Genomic DNA, 23,381 nt, shown 5'->3' on the forward strand with positions numbered 1-23,381 from the left:
TCAGTGTATCTGGTTTTATGTGGAGGTCCTTGATCCACTTGGACTTCAGCTTTGTACAAGGAGATAAGAATGGATCAATTTGCATTCTTCTACATGCTGACCACCAGTTGATCCAGCACCATTAGTTGAAAATACTGTCTTTTTTTCAACTGGGTGGTTTTAGCTCCTTTGTCAAAGATCAAGTGACCATAGGTGTGTGGGTTCATTTCTGGGTCTTCAGTTCTCTTCCATTGATCTACCTGTCTGTCGCTGTACCAGTACCATGCAGTTTTTCTTACTATTGCTCTGTAATACAGCTTAAGGTCAGGGGTGGTGATTCCTCCAGAAGTTCTTTTATTTGTTGAGAATAGCTTTCTATATCCTGTTTGTTTGTTTGTTTTTGTTTTTTTAAATTCCAAATGAATTTGCAAATTGCTCTTTCTAACTCCATGAAGAATTGAGTTGGAATTCTGAGGGGATTGCATTGAATCTGTAGATTGCTTTCAGCAAGATGGCCATTTTTTACTATATTAATCCTTCCAATCCATGAACATGGGGGATCTTTCCATTTTCTAAGACCATTGATTTCTTTCTTCAGAGACTTGAAGTTCTTGTCATGCAGATCTTTCATTTGCTTGGTTAGAGTCACACCAAGGTATTTTATGTTATTTGTGACTATTGTGAAGGGTATTGTTTCCCTAATTTTTTTTTCTCAGCCTGTTTATCCAATGAGTAGGGGTAGGCTACTGATTTGTTTGAGTTAATTTTATATCCAGCCACTTTGCTGAAGTTGTTTATCAAGTTAAGGAATTCTTTGGTGGAATGTATACAAAAAACTCAAGAAGTTAGACTCTAGAGAATCAAATAACCCTATTAAAAATGGGGTACAGAGTTAAACAGAGAGTTCTCAACTGAGGAATATCAAATGGCCGAGAAGCAACTAAAGAAATGATCAACATCCTTAGTCATTAGGGAAATGCAAATCAAAACAAGCCTGAGATTCTACCTCACACCAGTCAGAATAGCTGAGATCAAAAATTCAGATGACAGCAGATGCTGGTGAGGATGTGGAGAAAGAGGAACACTCCTCCATTGTTGGTGGGATTGCAAGCTGGTATAACCATTCTGGAAATCACTCTGTCAGTTCCTTAGAAAATTGGACATAGTACTACCTGAGGACCCAACTATACCACTCCTGGGCATATACCCAGAAGATGCTCCAACATATAACAAGGACACATGCTCCACTATGTTCATAGCATCCTTATTTATAATATCCAGAAGCTGGAAAGAACCCAGATGTCCTTCAACAGAATATTGGATACAGAAAATGTGGTACATTTACACAATGGAGTACTATTCAGTTATTAAAAACAATGACTTCATGAAATTCTTAGGCAAATGGATGGAACTAGAAAATATCATCCTGAGTGAGGTAAACCAATCACAAAAGAACACACATGGTATGTACTCACTGATAAGTGGATATTTGCCCCAAAGTTTGAAATACCCAAGGTAGAATTCACAGACCATATGAAGCTCAAGGAGAAGAAAGACCAAAGTGTGGATGCTTCTTAGAAGGGGGAAACAAAACACTCATGGGAGGAAATACGGAGACAAAGTGTGGAGCAGAGACTGAATGAAAAACCATCCAGAGACTGCTCCACCAGGGAATCCATCACCAATCAGATACTAATGTAGATGCTGAGAAGTGCTTGCTGACAGGAGCCTGATATAGCCATCTCCTGAGAGGCTCTGCCAGATCCTGACAAATACAGAAGCAGATGTTCTCAGCAAACCATTGGACTGAGCATGGGGTCTCCAATGGAAGAGTTAGAGAAAGGACTGAAGGAGCTGAAGGAGTTTTCAACCCCATAGGAAGAACAATAATATCAACCAACCAGAGCCCCCCACCCCGAGCTCCCAGGGACTAAATCGTCAATCAAAGAGTACACATATAGGGACCCATGTCTCCAGCTGCATATGTAGCAAAGGATGGCCTTGTCAGGCATCAATGGGAAGAGAGGCCTTTGTTCCTGTGAAGGCTCAATGCCAATGTTTAGGGGGAATTTCAGGGTGGGAGGTAGGAGTGGGTGGGTGTGAGAACACCCTCACAGAGCAGGGTATAGAGGGGTTAGGATAGGGGGTTGCCAATGGGAAAATCGGGAAATGGGATAACATTTGAAATGTAAATAAAGAAAATATCCTATAAAAAAAGAAGAGGTAAAAGGAATTTTCAAGAATGTAGAAATTCTGTATTAAAGCCATTCAAGTTTGAGTCATAGAAAAGGAGAGGCAAAACGAACATTCCTAGCCAGAGTGAGGGAAGAGCAAGCTAGGGACAAGCAAAGGAACCATTGACTGTCCAGAGAGCGGTTCTTAGGAACATTATAGAAAACTTATTAGTCCAGGTCAAGCCACACAGTGTTAAAGAGGAGAGACCCAGGGTTAGGGAAGTGGTGGGTTTGGTCGTATTTTGGGTCATTTATGAGGTATGTGACAGGGAAGACTGCAGCTTAGTTTAGTGCAAGAGATCGCCATGGCAGGATCAGTGTTTTTGGTAGAAAGCTGTAAGTTGAATATATACTTTTTACTTGTCTAGAAACACAGTTCTGTGGTGTAGTTGTGAAGATTATATTACAGAAGTAAGAGACTCCTTCCCTTCTCCCTAACTCCTCCTTCCGGGATGGAAATTAAAAGGGAAATCAAAACCAGAGCTTAGAAAGGCGGCTTCCCTCTGGCCACACTGGGATGGGTTGTGATAGCTGCCAACATGCTGAACATGCCCAGAGGTACATGCTGTCGTTTTGTAGGGAAGGGCTGTGACATTTGATGTCTGGACTGTACCTCACATCACACACTAGGCCAGAAGGATACAATAGAATTAACAGAATTGTCAGGAGTAATAAAATCATGTGGATTATGTGTTTTAGTTGCTGTTTTTGCCAGCTCTTCTTGAGAACTCTGGTAGAACTGCACCAGACATGGAGATTAAGATAGAAGAATTCTTATTTGAATGGCTTGGCAGGAACACTGTGTGAAATTATGTATTATTATTCCCCTGAACTTAAAGTCTTTCTGCCAAGAAATGCAACTTTCCATTTGTGTCAAGAAGATGTGAATTAAGGATTAAAGAAAAGTGAAAGAAAACACAGATGATCTCAACTTAAACCAAAGATGCAGTGTTGTGGATTTTCAGCTGTAATACTGTACCCTGGGGTATGGTAATGGTTAGGCTGAGATTGTTAGGCTGAGATTGACCAATTCTTCTATAATTTGTCCTTGAGATTTTCCTATATTGTCTTGTCAGTGTCTCCTCTAAGATCCTTATTTGTTACCTGAGTCCTCTCCCCTTTCTGTCCCTCCACAGTTACCTTACTGTCTTTTTTTTTTTTTTTTTTGGTTTTCTTATTGTACAAGTACATGAGTCGCAGCATAGTGGCCATTCTGTTTCCATGCCTTAGAATGGTGATTCTCAACCTCTGAGAGGTTACCCCTTAAAGGGGGTAGGAGGGTTTAAGCGACCCTTTCATTGGGATCTCATATCAGATATTTTCATTATGATTCATAACAGTGGCAAACTTACAGTTATGAAGTAGCAACAAAGATGATTGTATTGTTGGAGGTCACCACAACACAAGGGAGTGTATTAAAGAGCCACAGCATTAGAGAAGTTGAGAAGCTCTGCCTTTTTTTTTTAAAGATTTATTTATTATTATATGTAAATACACTGTAGCTATCTTCAGACATTCCAGAAGAGGGTGTCGGATGGTTGTGAGCCACCATGTGGTTGCTGGGATTTGAACTCAGGACCTTTGGAAGAGCAGTCAGTGCTCTTAACCGCTGAGCCATCTCACCAGCCCGAGAAGCTCTGTCTTAGTAGGTCAGGTTTTGTGCTGCATGGAATCCCTGGCATGGGTACAGTGTCATGAGCGAACTGGAGAAGGTCCACTAGAGCCAGTCTGTCCTGATGATGTTGGTGAGTCCTCCCTTGAAATGCAGGAGCAGCGTTCATGCATTGGAACCCTTACTGCACATGTACTTTGTCTAACTAGGAATCTCCAGGTTAGTGGGAGCAAAAAGTCTCAAAACTTTAATATTGTATTTCTTCCCTGTCTTTTGTTTACAAAGGTATATGCTGACCTAAGTTATAAGATGGTCAGGTTTAGAATTTTTGAGAGCAGAGTTGATCCCTGACAGAACAGCTTTATGACTTTGGGAGAGAGTTTATTTCTCCATCTATTTCCTTCTCTGATGATACGTGATGATATTACCATGACCTCAAACTTCTAGCTTGGAAACACTGTTGGAAGTTCTTTGCAAATGGTAGTTGCTTCCTTTTTTTTTTTTTTTTTTTTGTTTTGTTTTGTTTTGTTTTGTTTTTTGTTAACTACTAGATAGGATGTATAGCTTCAGTGAAGGGTATCGTTAGCCTGCCTTGAGATGATTACATGGAGGAGAATTCATATTCTGCAAAAGTCCAGTCCTATTTGGGTTCTGAATGCCCCCTAAAGGCCTGGTGCCCAGGTTGGTGCTCTTGGGAGATAGATTGTCCCCTAAAGGCCTGGTCCCCAGGTTGGTGCTATTGGGAGATTGTGGAGCCTTGACTAGGTGGGAATGACTGGGAGGTTTTCAGAGCAATCTCACATGGGGTGATAGGATGCCAGACTTTTCTTTCTGCCTCCTTTGCTTCCTGGCATGAGGTCAGCAGTTTTGTTGTACCATATACCCTGCCATTTATAAGATCATTCTTTGTTATAGACGCAAAGAACTGGGCAGGGTGAATCTTAGAGCAGAGCCTTTAAACTTTGAGTTGAGTATTTGCTCAGCTACTCCAGTGACAGAAAGCTGGTGTCCCCCTACCATTCTGTGGTTGTGCAGATGACTTCTCTCCTACTCCTGAGTTTTGCTGTCATTAGCACAAACTTGGGCCTTGACAGTATGAAAATGAAGACAACAGGATATGCTCCATTAAAAGGAAGGCCCAGGATTAGGATAGATGAATTCGCCTGTGAGAGTCCATGCCCTTTCATATGGGTTGCCACCCCAGAGAATGGCCCAGATTTAAGACTTTCCAGTCAGTCTGACCTGTTCAGGCATGCGTCTCCAGCCTCTTTGGCATTAGCTGAATCTAAATGCAGTCATGTTGACAACCGAGATTAGCCATCTCAGGAACCCACTGGAATAATGAGTTCTTAGGGTGGATCTTCTATGTGGACAGGGCTCTTCTCTCCTAATTGTGTGGTGTGTGAGAACCTAAGAGCACTTGGGTAGAATAGATGGATGATTGATCATTTTGTGGAATGGGAGGCAGTAGTATAGACTAGTGTGTGATTTGACTAAGGGTCACTCTTTGCACTGGAAACTGAGTCTCCCATATTTGGCTCAGACACATACATGCTGCCGCTTTGCTTTTACTGTCCTGGTACCTTGATTTTAGAAGTGACACCCTAGTAGAGGCCCTTTTTTTTTTTTTTTTTTTTTTTTTTGCTGGCATATTTAACTCTCAGAAAATCTTATGAGTTAAGAGGGACAAGTTTGACTTTTGTAGCAGAGACAACTGGCAACCTGCAATATTTTAAGGTAATTTAGTCATTTACTGAAGAAGTGCTGGAGGCAAGGCTTGGAGCTGGTTTTTCTAAACCTTTTATTGTGCTATGCTGCCTTATTATACTCCATGGAAGTTGATGTCATAAATGCCCAAACATTTAAAAATAAATTGGAAAAGAAGTCACATCTTACTGTGGCTCCAGCCCTTGGCAGTGATGTTTTTAAGTAGAGGTTTGTGTTATGAGAATTTTGTTTCAAAATGCTGCATGTGCCTCTTGTAAAAGGTTAAATGAAGCAATGTTATTTTTCGTAACTGGCCCATATATGTTCATTTACTTTACTCCTTCATAACTCCAGCTCCTTTAGCTGAATGAAGCACTGCTGTACTTTTATTGCAGATGCCGTTATTAAAAGAAATCGAAAGATGCTTTAATACTGAAACGGAGCTCTTAAGAAGCAGTTACAGTTCCTAGTATAGTTTAAGAAGTCACCTGGTTTTGTACTTGATTCATAAAAGAGCAAACTTCCTTAACTTTGCTATTACTTGATAACTATTTTAGTGGGGGTGGGATAAATGTCTTGTGTTTTACTGATTTGATACATATTGCTGGGGGCTGGCTTTACATAATGGAGGCAGCCTTTCATTTTTTGGTATATAATCCAGGCAAAGCTGCTTCTAAGTGCAAGTCGTTGCCCTTTCTCTACAAAGCATTTGCTGTCTTATCTGATGCATATGCTTAGTAGTGACCTCGGTGGCTCCTCAGACAAAATGCCAAAAACTGCCATGTGATCTAACCATGCACACTCCAGGAATTTACTCAGGCATCTAAGTGAGCATACAACAGTGGGACAATAACAGTCACATGCAATAGGGATCCTTCTATATCCATGTGCATCGGGGTACTTTTCACAACAGCCAAGATTTGAAATCAGCGGCCAGCAGAGGAATGGATAAAGGAGATGCGCATATATACAGTGGAGTTTTATTCATCTATGAAGGAGACAGGCATTATCTGAGTTGGAGAAAAATAAGATAATTTGAGATGATCCTGTAAGAAAAACAAACAAAAAGAACCAAAACAAAACAAAAAAACTAGGCATAGTAAATTTAAGTATCATGCCTTTTCTCTCTTAGTGGAATCCACACACAGAACACAGCAGTAGAAGAGACACTGTGTAGGAAGAGAGAGGACAAAAGAGGGTAATGCAGAAAATACAAACATGCCATAGCTCTGAAGCAGTGGAGCTTGGTTTGGAATAGTCTCCTCACAAACTTGCCAGGCTACTAGCTCTACATCTGTAAAGATTCTGTAGAAGACACGAGGGTGCTCCGGAGTATGATTATAATTTGTAATGCACAATGAAGTCCAGCTGAGTTGGTCATTTACCTGAAGAATAATATTCTAGTCTGTTGTTTGTTACTCTAACAAGTTTTCCAAGACTGAGCCATTCATAAAACATAAAGGATCATTTCAGTCATGCTTCTAGAAGCAGGCTAGCCCAAGTGTCTGTGGTTCTGGCATCTGCTTAGCCTCTGGGGTTTCTTGTTTTGACCTTCCAATATGGTGGAAGGCTTTGCATAAAAAGACAGAGCAAGCTAGGAAGAGGAAGTCATTTTTTTCTTCTGTTTTATGACAAAAATGTGTCATCATGACCTAGTCATGTCCCATTCTTTGTAACTTAGAATCACCATTTCCAACAGACAGACTGTAGGGGGAATATATTTCCACCAGACAGCAGGTTGGTGAACCCTGATTTTTTTTCCCCAAGACAGGGTTTCTCTGTGTAGCCCTGGCTGTCCTGGAACTCACTTTGTAGATCAGGCTGGCCTTGAACTCAGAAATCTGCCTGCCTCTGCCTCCCAAGTGCTGGGATCAAAGGCATGCGCCACCACGCCTGGCTGGTTAACTCTGAATAACCCTCACAGTAATTAGCAGAATAGTAATGGGGTGATGGTACCCCACTTCTGTCAGGTCTATGGGCTCCTCTAGAGCTTAGAGAGTACTCAGCAAAGGTCATGGTGTTGAAGGTAGACCTTAGTGTTAACTAATACATTTACTTTTTATTTGTTGCAGTGATGGTTGGTAAATACTGAATTAATTATTGCCAGGAGGAGGAATAATATATACATTTTGTATTTGTTTGGGATGTATTTGTATATAGGTCTGAAATAATTGAATCAGTCATATAACTTTAAATAAGTGAATTAATTGAAATATACATAAAACATTATACCAGTGACAGCTGGTATTAGTATGCATAAAACTAGCTAACTGTATATTCATTATGTTCAAGAGATTTAAGAGGTAGAATAAATATATACACATAATTGAAAATAAAAGTAGAAAGATATGCCTTTATCCTAAGACGACTGGAAAATATATAAACTTAAAAAAATAATTCATTGAAATATTTTCACATTTTGTCTACACACCAACTTAAAAGGCTTTTTTTTTTTTAGTTAGAAATTTAGTATATAAATAGGTATTTACTCTAAATACAATTTAGAATCATAGTACCTTAGTAGGTGAGTGGACTCTTGCTCGCCGTGTTTTCTTGGAGCGCTCTACCCCTGTTCTTGTTTCTGTGTGGCTGGGATTGTGATCTCTGTTGATGCCATCCTGTGAGGCGTTTTCAACTGATCCCTGTAAATTGCATGGAACAAGTGCCTCTCTTATGCTAATATAGATCTAGAAAACACTGCACTGAATGTCATAGTACTCTCTCAGAAGACAAGCACAGGCTTCAACTCACTCTCTTACTGCGACTAACAGTGGTGAGCTGTGAGAGGTGACTACCTGGGCTCAGGGTTCTGCCTGTGTGCTTGCATGTGATCTGGCTAGGTAGCCTGCCCTGTCTGATGCTGCCTTTGTCATCTGGTTGACGGAGACTATGACAGTGCCTTCCTGTAAACCTACACTGAAGAATGAGGTAAAAAGACACGTGAGGTATTTCCTACCCCTTTTAAGTAAATATTAGCTGTCGCTAACTGGTGCGTGGTTAATGGGTTTTAGTTGGCAGGCTTCTGAAGATTGGTAGGAAGAATGAGTGAGGTGAATTGTTTGTGTCTTAGAAAAGCAGATGGGATTAATCTTTTTGTTGCACTAATTTCTCTTACTGGTATTTACTTTTTAATTCCCCTTAGGTTTGAGATGGTATGTTCTCCTGGGTGGTTCTGGGGAAAATTTAAGAGGGAAAGCTGGGCGCAGCCCCTGCTACCCAATCTCAGTTGCAGGTGCCTGAGCCCTGTGTTCCCTCTGTCCCTGTCTGCTCCACCCAGCTGGACTTTGCCTGAGGGAGGAAGGCAGCTGGTGTGGTGGCGCATCCTGTGTTGGCTGTGACTCAGGTGTGCCTAGAGAGAGGTTCGGCTTGTGGCCCTTTCTTCTCTCATACACAGTTCCTGTGCCAGTACCTGGCAGTTTGTGGCTAAACTAGGATCTGACATTCAAGGTACTTTCATAACTGTGATCATTGCTGCTCTGCTCACCATAGCCAGGAAATGGAGTCAGCACAGATGTTCATTAAGTAATGAGTAAATACATAATGAAACGTGGTGTATGCACACAGTTTTATTCAGCCTTAAAGAAAAATGAACTTTGTGATGAAATGGAGGAAGCTGGAAAACATTCCGTTAAGCGAGGTAGCCCAGGCCTGGAATGACAGCACTGCATGCTCTCTGTGCAGATCCCAGCGTTTTGCTTTACTCTAAGTGTAGGTATGTACAAGTGTGTAGAGCCCAGAAAAGGAGTCCAGGATAATGGAAGAAAGAAGCTTTAAGGAGGGCGTGAGGAGAGTAATAGAACACATGAGACATGAGAGCAGAAGGCCAGGCGAATACTGTGAGCAGAGAGAGGCCAGCGCCATGGGACTAGCCAAAGCTAAGGACATGGGAAAGTGCCATGAAAAAACTGTTAGTCTGTATGCTAATTAAAAAGTAAAATTATATTTAGAAAGGCCCAAATAATTGGCAAGTGGTACGTTCATTTGCATCGGAGGATACATTTCCCTAGCTGAGGTCACAAGGAGCCACAGCTAGAGGGGTGTGTTGTAATAGGAATCTGAGCTATGCTGTACCTGGCCTTGGTCCAGAGGCTGACTCTGCATAGGTAAGTCATTATAGGGACTGTCCCTTAGGCTGTCATAGTGGCCTCCAGCAAATTTGGGCAGAATAATGGCATCATTTTAATGTTTAAGTTTAGTTTCCAATAGGGTCTAATTTTTGTAGCAACTTGTATAAAATTTATTAAAAATAATGCCAGCATATGCTTAAGTGTTTTCATTATACAATCTAAACACAAAGACATACAATATATACACCCCAGATGTTATACAAAGGTCTTCCTTATACAAGGTCATAGATTGCTGAACTGCTGTGAATTTTAGTGCAACTTAATGTTAGCTTGCTTAGGAAACATTTTGAATCAAATAGAACAAAAATGACTAGCATTTCCACATGCAGAGAGTATTGCAGTATTTAGTATATGAGACGTTTTGCGGGCATTTTTCTCTTGTCAGTGTGAACATTTAGTGGCAGTGTAGTCCTCATTATTAGGCCACTCAAGAACACATGTGTTCAGATAGCCAAGTTGGAACTCTACTTTCAGTGTATACATATGTCAGGTCATCAGAATGACAGAAGTGACAGATATTTTTGTTTGTTTTGAAAGATTTATTTATCTATGTATATGAGTGCCCTATTTTCAAGGATGTCTGATAAACAGAAGAGAGTGTCAGAAGAGGGTATCAGATCATAGAGCCGTCTCTCCAGCTTAACAAACATTATTTAAAAGTTCAGTTTGCTATCTATAAAGTTATATGTAACTTTACATTTTTTTCTTTGTGCAGATCAGTGTTTAAACTCAGTGTCTTTATACTTGTAAACTAAAAACTGGTATTGTTCGGTCAGAAGGAAGGTCAGAGTTCAGTGGTTAGGAATACTGGAAGAGCTGCCTAGTTTGGTTCTGTCCTAAAAGTGTCATCAGTCTGTAGTTGTATTCGCAGAAGTGTCATTAAATAGCTATATAGAGGACAAACCAAAAAACAACACATCAGAGCTTCAAACCCTGGGACATAGTGAGTGAAACCAAGTCCTTCATGTAAGTGAACTGATAATTTCCTTAGCTTATTTTGACCATACAAAATATTACTTACAGGAAGTCTGGCTACCTTTCCATTTACGATAAAACGTCTCAGAAGCAATGCCAGACAAAATAATCCATTAGGGGCTAGAGAGCTGGTTTAGCTTCTCTGGTCTTCAGAGCGGTGGTTCTCAACCTTCCTAATGCTGTGACTCTTTAGTACAGTTCCTCATTTTATGGTGACCCCAATTATAAAATTATCTCCTTGATACTTCATAAGTGTAATTTTGCTACTGTTATGAACATAATGTAAATATATAATACATGACCCCAAAGGGCCCCTGGGTCCATGGATTGAGAACCACTGTTGCTGCAGCTCTGAGTTCAGTTTCCAGCATCCACATCAGGTACAGTTGCCAGTATCTCCAGTTACAGAGATCCGGTGCATTTGGCCTCTAAGATCTGTCACTAATATGCACAAACCCCACCCAGACACAGACATGTGAATACAGATAAAATCTTAAAAAGCAAAACCATCTAGAATTTATAAACACCAATATATTAAATATCTTTACTGTTAAACATAAGTATTTATAGACCTTAGGCTGTTGTAGTTTACATTTTGGCCAATCATTAGTCTAGATGATAAACTTATGGACCACCCTTGAATTTAAAGTTTGTCTATAGCTTTTATCACTTTGATAAGCTATTTCTGAATTATAAAATAAAATATTAGACTTACTAATTGAGAGTTACCAATTTTTGCACTATAGAGCTAATGCATTTAATAGTGTCAAACATCAGTCAGTATTTAAACATATTTGACCTGTTTAGTGTAAAGAATGAATGGAATAAACAACTAAGTGGGAAGTGAAGAAAGTAGCCTTTACTTTAAAATAATTAGTTGTAGACATTGGCAATAAAAATAAATCAAAGTTGTTTTGTTTAAAAACAAAAAGGCCAGACTTGTTGCTACACACTTTTAGTCCCAGCACTTGGGAGACAGAGGCAGGCAGATCTGTGTGTTTAAGGCGAACTTTGCCTGCTTGGCAAGTTTCAGATCAGCCAGGGCTATATAGTGAGACCCTGTTTCAAAAACAAAACAAACACACAAACAAACGGCCCAGATTGACACCAGCTAAGCTTGTGCTCATTTCTACAGTTTTAAAAAGTGGTAAGATGGTTCAGAAATGGGACTTTGCTGTTGGGGTTGTTAAAACACAGGGTTATTCCCTCCTGCCAGGAAGGAAAAGCAGGCTCTGGGTCAACCCCATGCACCCCCTCCCCCACCCCCACCCCCGCCATGGCTCTGTGTTCCCCTTAAGCTTCCATAGGCAGCAGCAAGCCCCACTGGGTCTCCAGCCTGTGAAACAGCAGCACTGGGTCTCCAGCCTGTGATCAGTCAGGCTCCTTGCTATGTTGTTGCTATGGATCTCATCATGGAACCTTTATGCTCCACTCTGTATTTGCAAAGGAAGGAACTACAGTTCTTTGTTTATAGAAGCCTAACACCAACACAATAATGAAACCTCTTTGTGTTTAGCAGCATATTACACATAGGAAGAAATGCACTACTAATCATGAGGGGCAATTTTGATCCTCTCATGAATTTATTGGACTACTTTTGATGCCACTCAGAACTAATACCGTAAACAGCGGATGGCAACTAAGAACAGGCTTCTAGAAGTTTCATGGTGTTGTAGAATTCATAAGTGAAGGAAGGGTGTTCCTTTAGAACAAGCAGACTCTCATCTCCCCTTTAAAGGGAGGCCAGGTCCCCTCCAGGGTGTTGGTTTGCTCATACTTTGCTTTCCCAGGTCTATGTGTGGCTTGACTGGTGCTGTCTTTCTGGAACTTTGAAAGTTGCTTAGCATCATGGGATGCGTGTTCAGCTGGATCACAGCGTTCTTGCAGTCAGCTCTCAGGAGCATCCTCCTAAGGGCAAGGCTGCACTGGTAAACCCCTTAGTGTAGAGAGCTCAGAGACACAAGCAGTGGAGACTCTGAAGGATGCAGGGTGTGCTTGAGGACTCAGTCAAGTTGATAATGCTGTCTGCTCATGTTTGCCATTATCTTTGAAGAAGACAGCTGCTTGTCCCCTGAGCCCACCATCAGAGCTCTGTGCTGCAGTGGAGGTGCCAGTCATTGTAGGGTTGTGTGTTCATTTACCTAAGCTCCCATCATTCTCTGTCTGCTCCTTTCTATCCCAAGGGCCTCATTCAAAGGTAGTTGGAGCTCTGTAAACCAAGCAGTTGGGGACCGAGGTAAGAATGTAGCTTTGGGTTAAGCACAAACCTGCTATGTTTGCATTAGATAGAGTGAGTGCCCAGTGCAATGGTGGTTAATGTAGAACATTAGAAATGCTCAAACAATGGAGATATGTGCCTGCGATGGAAGACACTTTCTCCTTTCTTTTCTTTCACCCTGAGACCTCCTGGTTGATGAAAGGAGGAAGAGAGAGCTACTCATCACCTTGAGAGGAGGCTGTCACTTGAATTTTTCCAAAGCTTCAAATCCTGCTGTAGCCCTCTCCAGTTTGCCGTCCTGCCAGCGTGGTTTAAAGGTTGCAGACAAAGCAAGTGCTCTCCCTTGATCCATCTGGGCCCCTCCCTCTGTCATCCGTCATTGTCAATGGGAGATGTGTGTGTAGCAGCACAAGGGCACTGTCTGACCGCAAGGGTATTGGCTATGTTCTTAGAGAAGGTATTGTTTGTTCAGCCTCTTTGGAATCACTGCTCTAGGCGTTCCTGAGCCCCTGGCTGGGCATGGCTACAGACTGCAGGGAGAGAGGGAACATTCTGGTATTAAAACTACAGGAGTTGGAGTCTCTCTGCCTAGTGTAAGCCTGTTCTGCTTATCAGTATACCCAGTCTTTTCTCTTTTTCATTTCTCCTGTTTCTTTGGTCCAAGTACTTTGGGAGATTCTGAAAAAAGGGAGACAAGGACTTGGGATCTACTTCTTTTTATTCAATGACCATCAACAAGTAAATAAAGAAAGAAAAGCTGACAAATGCAACAAATTCAAAGTCAGGAAAAAATGAAATAATGCTCCTTTCAAATACAGGGAGGCGGTTGCCTGGGAGGAGAGAGTAAAGGACAGGACAGGAGGGTGGGACCCCAGTGCCTATAGTAGCACACAGAAGCTACTGGCTGCACCGGGCTGCCCAGGAACAGTTAGGCCATGCTGCCTGGAGGCTTAAGCATGCGCCCCGCTCGGGAGAGAATAGCACATGTGCAGGTATGGCACACTACCCCAGTGTCTGAACATAAATTTATCTCAGTGTTTCCCAGGAGTGAACTGATAGTGACGAAATTTTAATGGGAGAATATCTGAGTTTTGTGAATTCCCCTGCATGAAAATGTCTCCCTTTCTATAAATGTTACAATGATAGTTGTGGGGTTAGAATGATCCAACTACTATCATCCCCAAATCTTACCTAAGAGTAGCTCCCTTGTTAACAAGGCGGTGTGGATTCAGTGAGGAGTAGCTAGGATGAATTCCTTATCATGGACTGCCTGGGACCTAGGGTTTCCATCTGGACACTGGGCCCCATACCTTCTCTTCCTATAGCATATGGGATAGAGAGTGAGGAGTGATCACATGAGATGACATGAATGATGGCACTGAAGGGTTATTTATTTCTCTAAAGAAGAAGAGGTGCTGGCTGGCCAGGGTTTCACCGTGACTCACATCCATATTATTGAGCTGCAGCGCATGTTTTAACTCATTCAAAGATAAGTCCATCATTCAGACTCAGCGGTGTGGGGTACCAGACACTCAGACCTGGAACACGGTGTACTTTTCTGGTTAAAATCCCATTTGGCCAGAAATCTGAGGATCCAGTCTTTTCCTTCCTGCCCCTAGCATTCTGGTGCCTTCTCTCCACCCCCCACCCGCCCATCTTTTTGGCTTACTGCAACCTGAGTGCTACTTTTTCTGGGAAAGCCTGATATTCTGAGTTCAGTTTTATAATTTAATGATAGAGAGTTTCCTTAGTAAACCAAATTTAGAATCCTAGAATGCTTATCTTATATCCAGACCTTGAACATAAAAGGCATTTTATACCCGCAATTGTTCATTTAATGAGCAATTGCGGAGTGCAGGCCGGTTAAGGGATTGAGCTATATGCACTATTATTGCAAGAAGTATTCCGAAATACCAGAAATAGGACGTAAGCTCTGATCAGGGAGACTGCGAGCACAATTACCTTCTTTTCAAATCCTTCTGTGACACTGCGGGAGGAAAAAGGACTTTGAAACTTGAAAGGAAAGAGCTTGCTTTCAACCTCAAAAGCTAGGAGGAAAGGGCTCTGAAATTTGCTCAGAATTCCCAATTCACCATTAGCCTGTTTCTTCCTTTAGCCTCAAGGCATTCTCCGCTTTTTGAAAAGATGTTAAGAAATTCAGTCACAATAGAGAGCCTAGTTTTGAACATGTTTCACTCGGTCCATTGAGGTCTGGGCTCCAGCCTTTGTGTGGGGTGAATTGAGCTGAGCGGCTAGCTGGTTGGAGAGAGGTGAATGAGAAGTCGCTGTGCAGTTGCAAATTCTGGCAAAGAAAAAAAAAAAGCTCACCCCTTCCTTTATTTTGTAATATGCATTCCTGTACAATCCTGCCAGTGGCAATCTGTGGAGTTCAGTGTGTCCCTAAGTCAATATGGAGTACTTGGTTTATAGCAACTCTTGTTAAGTTTGTCTTGTAATTGAAGCTGCTGTTGACCTTGCTTGGGGACCATTTGTAAAACCGTTTATTTAGCATAAACTGAAATAATAAACCCTCCTTCTCTGGGGCCGATTGTGATAGGGTGACATTAGTTTGATTTAATGATTACCCGCCTGACCCTTCTGCTGGAGAGGGAGGCTTGAATAGGGAGAGTTCACTTCCAAGCACTTGCAAAGAATACTAATGAGCTTGTTAAATTTAGCATGGCTCCAACCACTTTTAATTCCTCTAATCAGAGCCATGCTGCCTGCAAGAGGGAGAGAGGGAGAGGGAGAGGGAGGGGGAGAGACAGAGACAGAGAGAGAGAGAGAGAGAGAGAGAGAGAGAGAGAGAGAGAGGCAAGAAAGGCCAAGAGATACTGAGAATGTTCCTAGAGGGCCGGCCCAGCTAGAGAAACTAAGTTTCTAGAAAGTAGATAGCCAGAGTCCAGGTACTGAGTTGTAAGTATCATCTGTTTGCTTACTTTATACCCCACCCCACCCCATGCAGCTTTTATAGCTAGTGGGCAAGAGAAGAGTAATGGCATTAAAATGGGTTTTCAACAACGGGGCAAAATGGGTGTTAATGGAGAGAAGAGCTAGCAGGTGTTCTTTGAGCTCCTAAACAGCCAATTTTGCAGTGAATGGAGGTGTCCTTCTTAATGATGACTAGTGGAGTTTTGTTTCTGCATGGAAAGCTTTGTGTGAAACATGTCTTACATACTAGGTGGAAAGGACCTTGTGTCCCTTGTCCCAGGAGTTTGTGATCAAGTGTGCAGGAGTGTGGGTCCCGGTCTCCTTTCATAGAGCTAGGGTACTTCATGATAGCTGCCTTTACACAGTGTTTGCACCTAGGCTGTGTTTGCTCTCTCTGAGTCTCTGGCATTAAGTTCTGACTCCCTGTTGGTTGATTTTTGGAGGAGGTTGGAAAATCTGGGGCAGTTTCTAAGAGGGTGATTCAGGGAGCTCTGTCTTTGGGTGTGGGTTCATCCAGATCTACCTAAACACAGGTGACAGAAAGAAGGGGTTACCAGTAAGATTGTGGTGGCAGCACTTGAAGTAATTGTTCCCTTCCATTTCTGAGAAAATTGCATGTTTCAGCTTGACCCCCAAGCTTACAGCTTTTCAGCAGGGAAGCTCAAACAGTTGCTTGTGTTTGGCTGTTAAAGCCCATTGGCAGATGCTCTTGGAGCCCTGGGCTGTTTGCTTATGTTCTTGCTTCTGACTTCTGCTTGTTACCATGGTGGACAGTATGTTTCTGTCAATAATTTGGCCTAGTGTAGCCTGTCTGCACCGATTCTCAAACTTTATTGAGCAGCTCGCCTCAGCTGAACGAGATGAGACAGCTTTCGTCTTTTGGCATGCAGAAGTGCTTGCTAAATTTATAAGAGTAGGCAGGAATATTGCTTGGGAGTTATGCTTTCCTTGTGTACACAGAGCTCTCAAGTCTCTGAGCTGTTTGTATCTGGGAGCATGTGCATTGTCTAGTTTGCATGTGAATGCCCATCAAAAGCAACTCAATACAGGGAGGTAAATTCATGAAGTGTGTGTGTCTTTTGGCATTTGGAGGCAGAGGGTTGTTGAGGTCACAGTGCCAACTGTGTAATAAAAGTTAAGGTTTCCTGATGAAAGTTTCTGTATTAAAAACATTCTTGCTTGCATTTAATTTTTTGAAGTTAAAAATGCCTTTTTTTTTCCCTGTTTCAACTATTGAGCTTGTATGACCTTTCCACACAAGTTGGGATAAGTCTCATTAGCAAACTCATGACCACTATGCTAGGAGGTAAGCCTGTTTTTTTTCTGCCTTTCCTACTTTCTCCCTGAAGATTGAAGGGACCTGACAGGGCTAAGGCCATACTAACTATCCAGTTGGTAGTAAAGTTGTATTCACATACTCGTCGTTGGAAGACACACCACCAGAGAACCAGAGCTGATGGGAGGGATGCAATTTTAAAAGAAAAAACAATTTCCTCTGGGAGAATGAAGCCATGGAATCCTACTTTAAACCTGGAATAGATTAGTAAGACTTGCTTACTCATGTTTCCCAAAGAATGCTAATTAGGCATCACAGCCCCTCTCTGTTGTATAGAATGTACCTCTTACCACTCTAAGTTAACTTTAGTCTGAAATTTTAAATAAAGGATTTCCTGAGCACAAACGAGTGGAAACTATGACTTGGGCCATTTGAAGGCTGTAGGACATTTTTAAAAAAATAAAACGGTTAGTTTCAGTGTTTCTGGCGCTCATCTGCTTCTTTTCATAACTCTGAAGTCCTTTCTGTAGCCTGCAACCACACTGCTAATGAAGCTCTGGGGCAGACACATGCCTGCGCATATGAACAGGGAGAAGAAAAATGAAGGCTCTTATTTGGTTATTTTTGGTAGTTTGTCTTAGAATTACCAGCAGCAATAATTTGAATTACTTTTTCAAAGATCAATGTGAAAATCAGGGATTATTTCAAACTTTGTGGGTTTTAGTTCTTATTTGATAGATTAAACTTGTGATTTACCCTTTACTTATGAGGTGTCAGGTAAGAATCTGCACAAAACAATACAAAAATAATATTTCACAGTTGCTTTGTGGTTGTCAGCACATTTATTGTAAAGACTCCAGGATACCTCATCATGTTTTGCAAGGCATTTGGGGTAAAATAATTCATCATTTATTTTTCAAGCTTCACGCACAAATAAGCTGAAACTCTAAAGTTGGTGTTGGCATTAGGTAAAATAGTGACTGTAATCTCAGTTTCTAATAATGTATAGTATGCATAGATCTGCTTTCCTCCAGAGCAAACCAAGGGCTATGTGCATGTTAGAAGTTAGCAGTAATCCCGGTTGGGGTCAGTTAGGTAATTACATCTACGTATGGATTACTTTGAATAGACGTTTACATATTGAGATATGTTAGTCTGTCTGGGATGTTCAACAATGATTATACCCACATAGTTATTTCTTTAAGGATAGAGAATATGAAAGTTTTTCAGTTAGATATTTAGGTAGGACCTGTACAGCTTTGTTTCTGTGAGCTCTTTCTGCCAGAGCAATCACTGCTGGTTAAATGTGGTTTGTTTAGGGTGGACAGCTTACTGCATGTGATTGTAACAGGCAAGTGAGTCCACCTGCTGTGAGCTCAGATAGCAGTTTGGCTGAAGTGTATGCCTGCGTTCTAGCAAAGGTCACCCAGTCCCATTCACAGAGACCAGTGGTGTAGAGATGGGAAGTTCTTATAAGGTGAGCAGAAGTATTAGGGATTTGTAAAGAAACTGTGTGTGGGGTTTCATTCTTCTGTTTCTTAGGTGTTTGGGTCACATCTGAGCATGACAGGGAGCAACATTCCCGGGCCTTTCCTCCTTTATCTACACAGCCAGGTTACACCTGGACTTTCAGTCTCAACCAGCTCTCCTCTTGGTTCCCCGTTTTTGTGTATGGGCAGACACACGAAGTGTATCTTAGGAGGTTCTATGCTGTTCTTGATTGACACCTTGGCCCTGGTCACTAGCGGGTTCTGAGTTTCATTTCTGGCCTTGTTAAATCTCTTGATGGGTTACAAATTCAATTCGGGGGGGGGGGACCCAACCCAACTCAACTCAAACCAAACCCTATAACCCACAACATTTCTTGGCTGGCTTTCTAATGTCATCTTCCGAGAAACAAAGACGCAGCACTTGTAGAGCCACCCAGAGCCCCACTGGGCAGTTGTACTTCCCAGTTTCCAGGGAAGTCTTGTTTCTTTAGCGAGGCAGAAAGAAACTAGGTATCCACATGATCTGAGGGTGATAAAGCTTTCAGCCTGGGGTGGGGCATGCAGGATATTGGTGTATTTTGCAGAGAATCTCCACTGCATTATCTGCCCTTTATCTGCACTTTTTACCTCAGGCTTACTCCTGCTTTACCCTTCCATGTATAATATTGGCCACCATTCATAGACAACTTTGTTTTGCAAGTATCCCGCCACAGGTATGAATTTACAAGGTAGTCATGAAGGACAAAGGAGGTTTCTTCCCTACAGAGAGAACTACAGGGAGAACTATATTGATGACTTTTTTATTGCTCCTTAAAGAAGATTCTAAAGTCTTTCATTTTCCTTCTTTCTATAGAGGATGAAAGTCCTGGACAGATCTATCACCGAGAGAGAAGAAACGCAATCACTATGCAGCCTCAGAGTGTGCAGGGTCTCAACAAAATCAGTGAGGAGCCCTCGACGTCTAGTGATGAGAGGGCCTCGCTGATCAAGAAAGAGATCCATGGCTCTCTACCACATCTGGCGGAGCCCTCTCTCCCTTACCGTGGGACTGTGTTTGCCATGGATCCCCGGAATGGCTACATGGAGCCTCACTACCGTAAGTACTTCCTGCCAATTAGCACATTTTCTGAGAGACATGGGGTGAGGGGTGTGTATATGGTGTGTGTGTGTCTGTGCGTGTGCGCATGTGCGAGCGCACCCATACTTGCACATGAATCTAATGTATGAATTATCAATTCTACATTTATAAAAAGTAAGTTTAATTTTGCATTTTTTCCTACTTTTGATTCTCATCCATACCGTTTAGAGAGCAACAGTTTCTTGTACTCTAAGCAATTTTATGTTTTTCAGGGTGTGGGGATTTAGGGGGATGATTTTGTTATGAATCCTTATAGATATTTGCTGGAGTTTGAACCAATATGCTTTATCTATGCAGGGATGCTGTTTGAGAAGATGGGGTTGAGGGTGGGAAACTGTTAAGGGGGCTACATTAAAGCCTTTGATGGCAGTTCCTCTCATTTTTAATGTTTTGTGTGTGTGTGTGTGTGTGTGTGTGTGTAATAGTTTTGGGTATTCCAATGCTTAGTGATTTGTGGAAACAAACTAATTTTAAGAATTCAGTGCTAAATTTGTTACTATGGAAGTTTTTATTGTGAGCCCAACTCTCCTTATGAGCCTGCCAGAGACACTGGAAGTCGCCTTTCTAGTCCTAACTGAATTAAAGAAATTAAGCAGGCCTCTTGGAGTATAAGTCTAGGACAGTTCTTTTCAAAGGCAGCCTATAAGGTAAATCCATACGGGTTGAGTTTACCTCAGGCCTGTTTCTGGTTTAAGAATATAATTTGGCTCTGGAGTAATGAAAGTCATGTTGAGGTGGCAAAGCTGGAAGCTCCTGATTACAGATTTATCACCTTGCCAGGAAATAGGCTCGCCATTTAACCTTCCTGCCTCCAGTTCCAGATGATCCATTGAGCTCCAGAGAAAGAGACTGGTGTGTTTCCCTTTTCCCACATCGTTCAGAAATTTTAGTGTTTTAAGGCAAAAGGTCATTATCCAGATGACTGATTAGTGAGGACAGCTGATTAGAGCGTGTTATTTTGCTCAAGAAAGTGCCCAGGATAAAAGCTAATTTCATCCCTTCATTAGTTGGCTGCAAGCAAGGGGAAGGCTCACTCACTCCTCAGATCAAAGCGCCTCGAAGCAACCTTAAGTTCCAGCAACTGCTTCTCCCACCAGAATATGTTGGTGGAAAATATGGCTATGCAATAGTTTCTAAGTAGAAAGGACAGTTTTTGTCAGAAGCATGAAAATACGATTGTTTGGATTTTGGGGAGGGGCAGTGGTTGGCTTTTAAAAAGTTAATTGCTTTTCTTGAAAAAAAAATTCCCATTGGTCCCATTATTGAAAAGGTGTCTGTTGAAGCAGAAACAAAGACAGAGGGGTTTGGACAACTATTCTTCCTTCCTCCTTTCAGGCTTACTTCATTTTGTTTTTTCTTGACTTTTAGGAAGGAAGATTTAAAATAGTGTTGGTAGGATGTTTTACTCTGGTCACATTTTGAAGTCTTTAGTTGTGTTTTTATTTGTGGTCTCTTTTGAGTATCATTCATGCAGAAACAGTAGGGATTCCTATAGAGTCCCCACCTGGGTTTATATATCCGCATGTTAAGTACACTCACTGTGCTGTTTAAGCTGCCCACAAGCTCCTCCCAGTGTTTTGTATTTCTGTGTGAACACAAGCTTTTCCCATCACAGCGATGTTTTGTTTTGTTTTTTCCAATGCCCACTAATTAGTGAGGTGTTTAATTAGTCCAGACAGCTGATGAGCACTTCTTTCTATTGGCTGATGGTAGTGGAACCGTTAACTTTCTATCCAGTTTGCAGCTTGTTCTTGCGTCCTTTGTTTTAACGGTTTCCCACCCAGGCGTCTCTCCATCCTTTGAGGGACTGGCTTTCCCGTCACTGGAACCCCTGTTCTCACCCAGTGGTCTGTGTGACCCATTTGCTGGTTCACCAAAATAATGTTAACGAACACTGCCTGGAGATCAAATATTATGGTTTAGACTTATTTATTGCTTTCTAGTTTGAAGATATTGTACTTGTAAGTTGGTTATTCTTGTGATTTTCCTACGTTACTATACAAGTGAATGTAGAAGTAACCTTCCAGTCTTGAGCTGGAGCCCCTCGGCAAGTCAGTGTTGAGTCCCCCACCCCCAAATGTTTTCCCTACCTTGGGGACATTGTGTAGATAGCTATGTGCAGAAAGCCTAGAAAACTGAACAGACTGGCTTCCGATTACAGTGCTTCACTGACTAGCCCCGTGACCTTGACTCAGTGTGTTGACTCTCAAGAATCTTTTTTTTTTTTTTTTTTTGCTCTCAACTATGTGCAGTGGTGTGACTATCTGTGCCTTAGGGTTCTTCTGCAGTTGAGTGGATGACGTGATGTCTTACTAAACCCCAGCGCATGCTCAGTGCCTCCGATTATGAAAACTTCTGCTCTTCTTTCTGTGCTTCCTTTTGTTTCTCCTCTCCCTCCACCATCATCATGTTGCTCCTCGAGCCAAGCCATTTCTGAGACAGGGCACATTTTGTTTTGTCTTGTTTTCCTGACAGACCCAGACACCTCTGCCTATAGACAGAGATTAGAAAATGAGTGGGCTCTAAGTAGGAGCAAGGAGGGTCAGGGACCATGCCTGTGACTTCTCTAAAGGCAGTCTTTCCCATTGAACCCTCCTTTACGCTTGCTTTTCTCTTCTTTGTCAGTAAAGGTTTTCTCTAGAGATTATAACATTTTAAATTTATGTAGCAAGTAAAAGTACAGAAAAAAGTACAGTATTATTTGTTGATACACAATAATTAAACTATTCTAAGCCAAGCTTATACCAGACGGGATATGACCTTATTTTTCTAGAACCCTGTTTGGTTATTTAATCTTCTAGTTATACCAAGTGTTTTTATTTTTTTTAATGTGTTTATGATCAAATCTGCATACCTCACATGGACTTAATTATCCAGGCAAAGCTAATGACTAATGTGAGCTAAAGGTAATAAATGTCCTAAGAATTTAAAAAATGTATTTGAAAGAGGCATAAACTTTTATCCCACTTCTGTTTCTGTGGGTAAAGCTGTCTCCTGCAGTGCTGTCCAAGCCCACGTGCATGGCAGGCCTTTAGAACTCGGTGCTCAGTAGCCTCTCTGTAGGCTATTCAGGCCTCTCTCCTGTGTTTGCCAGCTCTTTGAGACAGTTGGATAGAAAAGTCTCCATGAGTCCAATGTCAGTAATTCCTTCGATTCTCCATGGTTGGAAAATGTAGACTTCTCAAAATGCCTAATTTGTGCTTCTATATATACTAATTTTGTATTTCTAAAGTGTGGGTAGGTTTCCTGTAAGACAAGCAACGGGGGAAAAACCCAAAACATCTTTTTCCCTTCTGAAGGACATATGTAAAATTTTTATTGCATAAGATCTTATTATAATGGGTATGCAGTACTTCATCCTCAACAAACTATAGTTAGGCAGAATTCAAAGTATTTTAGAGTTTGTGGGTTTGACTTAAAAAATATGAAAAGAAAAGAAAGAAGAAAGCCTAGGGATAGCGGGCACTTCAAACATTCCCAACATGTGTTTGGAATAAAATCCACACGGTGGGGAGGGGTGGGGTGTTCTCTCATGAAGGGTAGCTGTAGATGGGCTGTATATCAGGGCAAGAGAACAAGCATGCAAGTTGCATGGCTCAGACATGATATGGTGCTAACAGCCTCTTGGCCACAGTATCATTCGCATGTTATAGTTTGGGCTACCTTGAGGGGGGTGGCAGATTTAGGGATCCTA

The 23,381-nt window shown here is 41.6% G+C and overlaps 1 protein-coding gene across 2 annotated transcripts in view; it reads left to right on the forward strand.

Annotated features, from left to right (window-relative positions):
- Positions 1 to 23,381, forward strand: part of Gli3 (GLI-Kruppel family member GLI3) — a 266,304-nt gene that overhangs the window by 65,275 nt on the left and 177,648 nt on the right. For both annotated transcript variants that reach the window (NM_008130.3, XM_006516552.3), the window contains exon 3: positions 19,403 to 19,645. In NM_008130.3, coding sequence (NP_032156.2) covers positions 19,403 to 19,645 — 243 coding nt within the window. The remainder of the gene's footprint in view (positions 1 to 19,402; positions 19,646 to 23,381) is intronic.

The sequence above is a fragment of the Mus musculus genome, chromosome 13, assembly GCF_000001635.26.
Source record: "Mus musculus strain C57BL/6J chromosome 13, GRCm38.p6 C57BL/6J".
Lineage (NCBI taxonomy): Eukaryota > Metazoa > Chordata > Mammalia > Rodentia > Muridae > Mus > Mus musculus.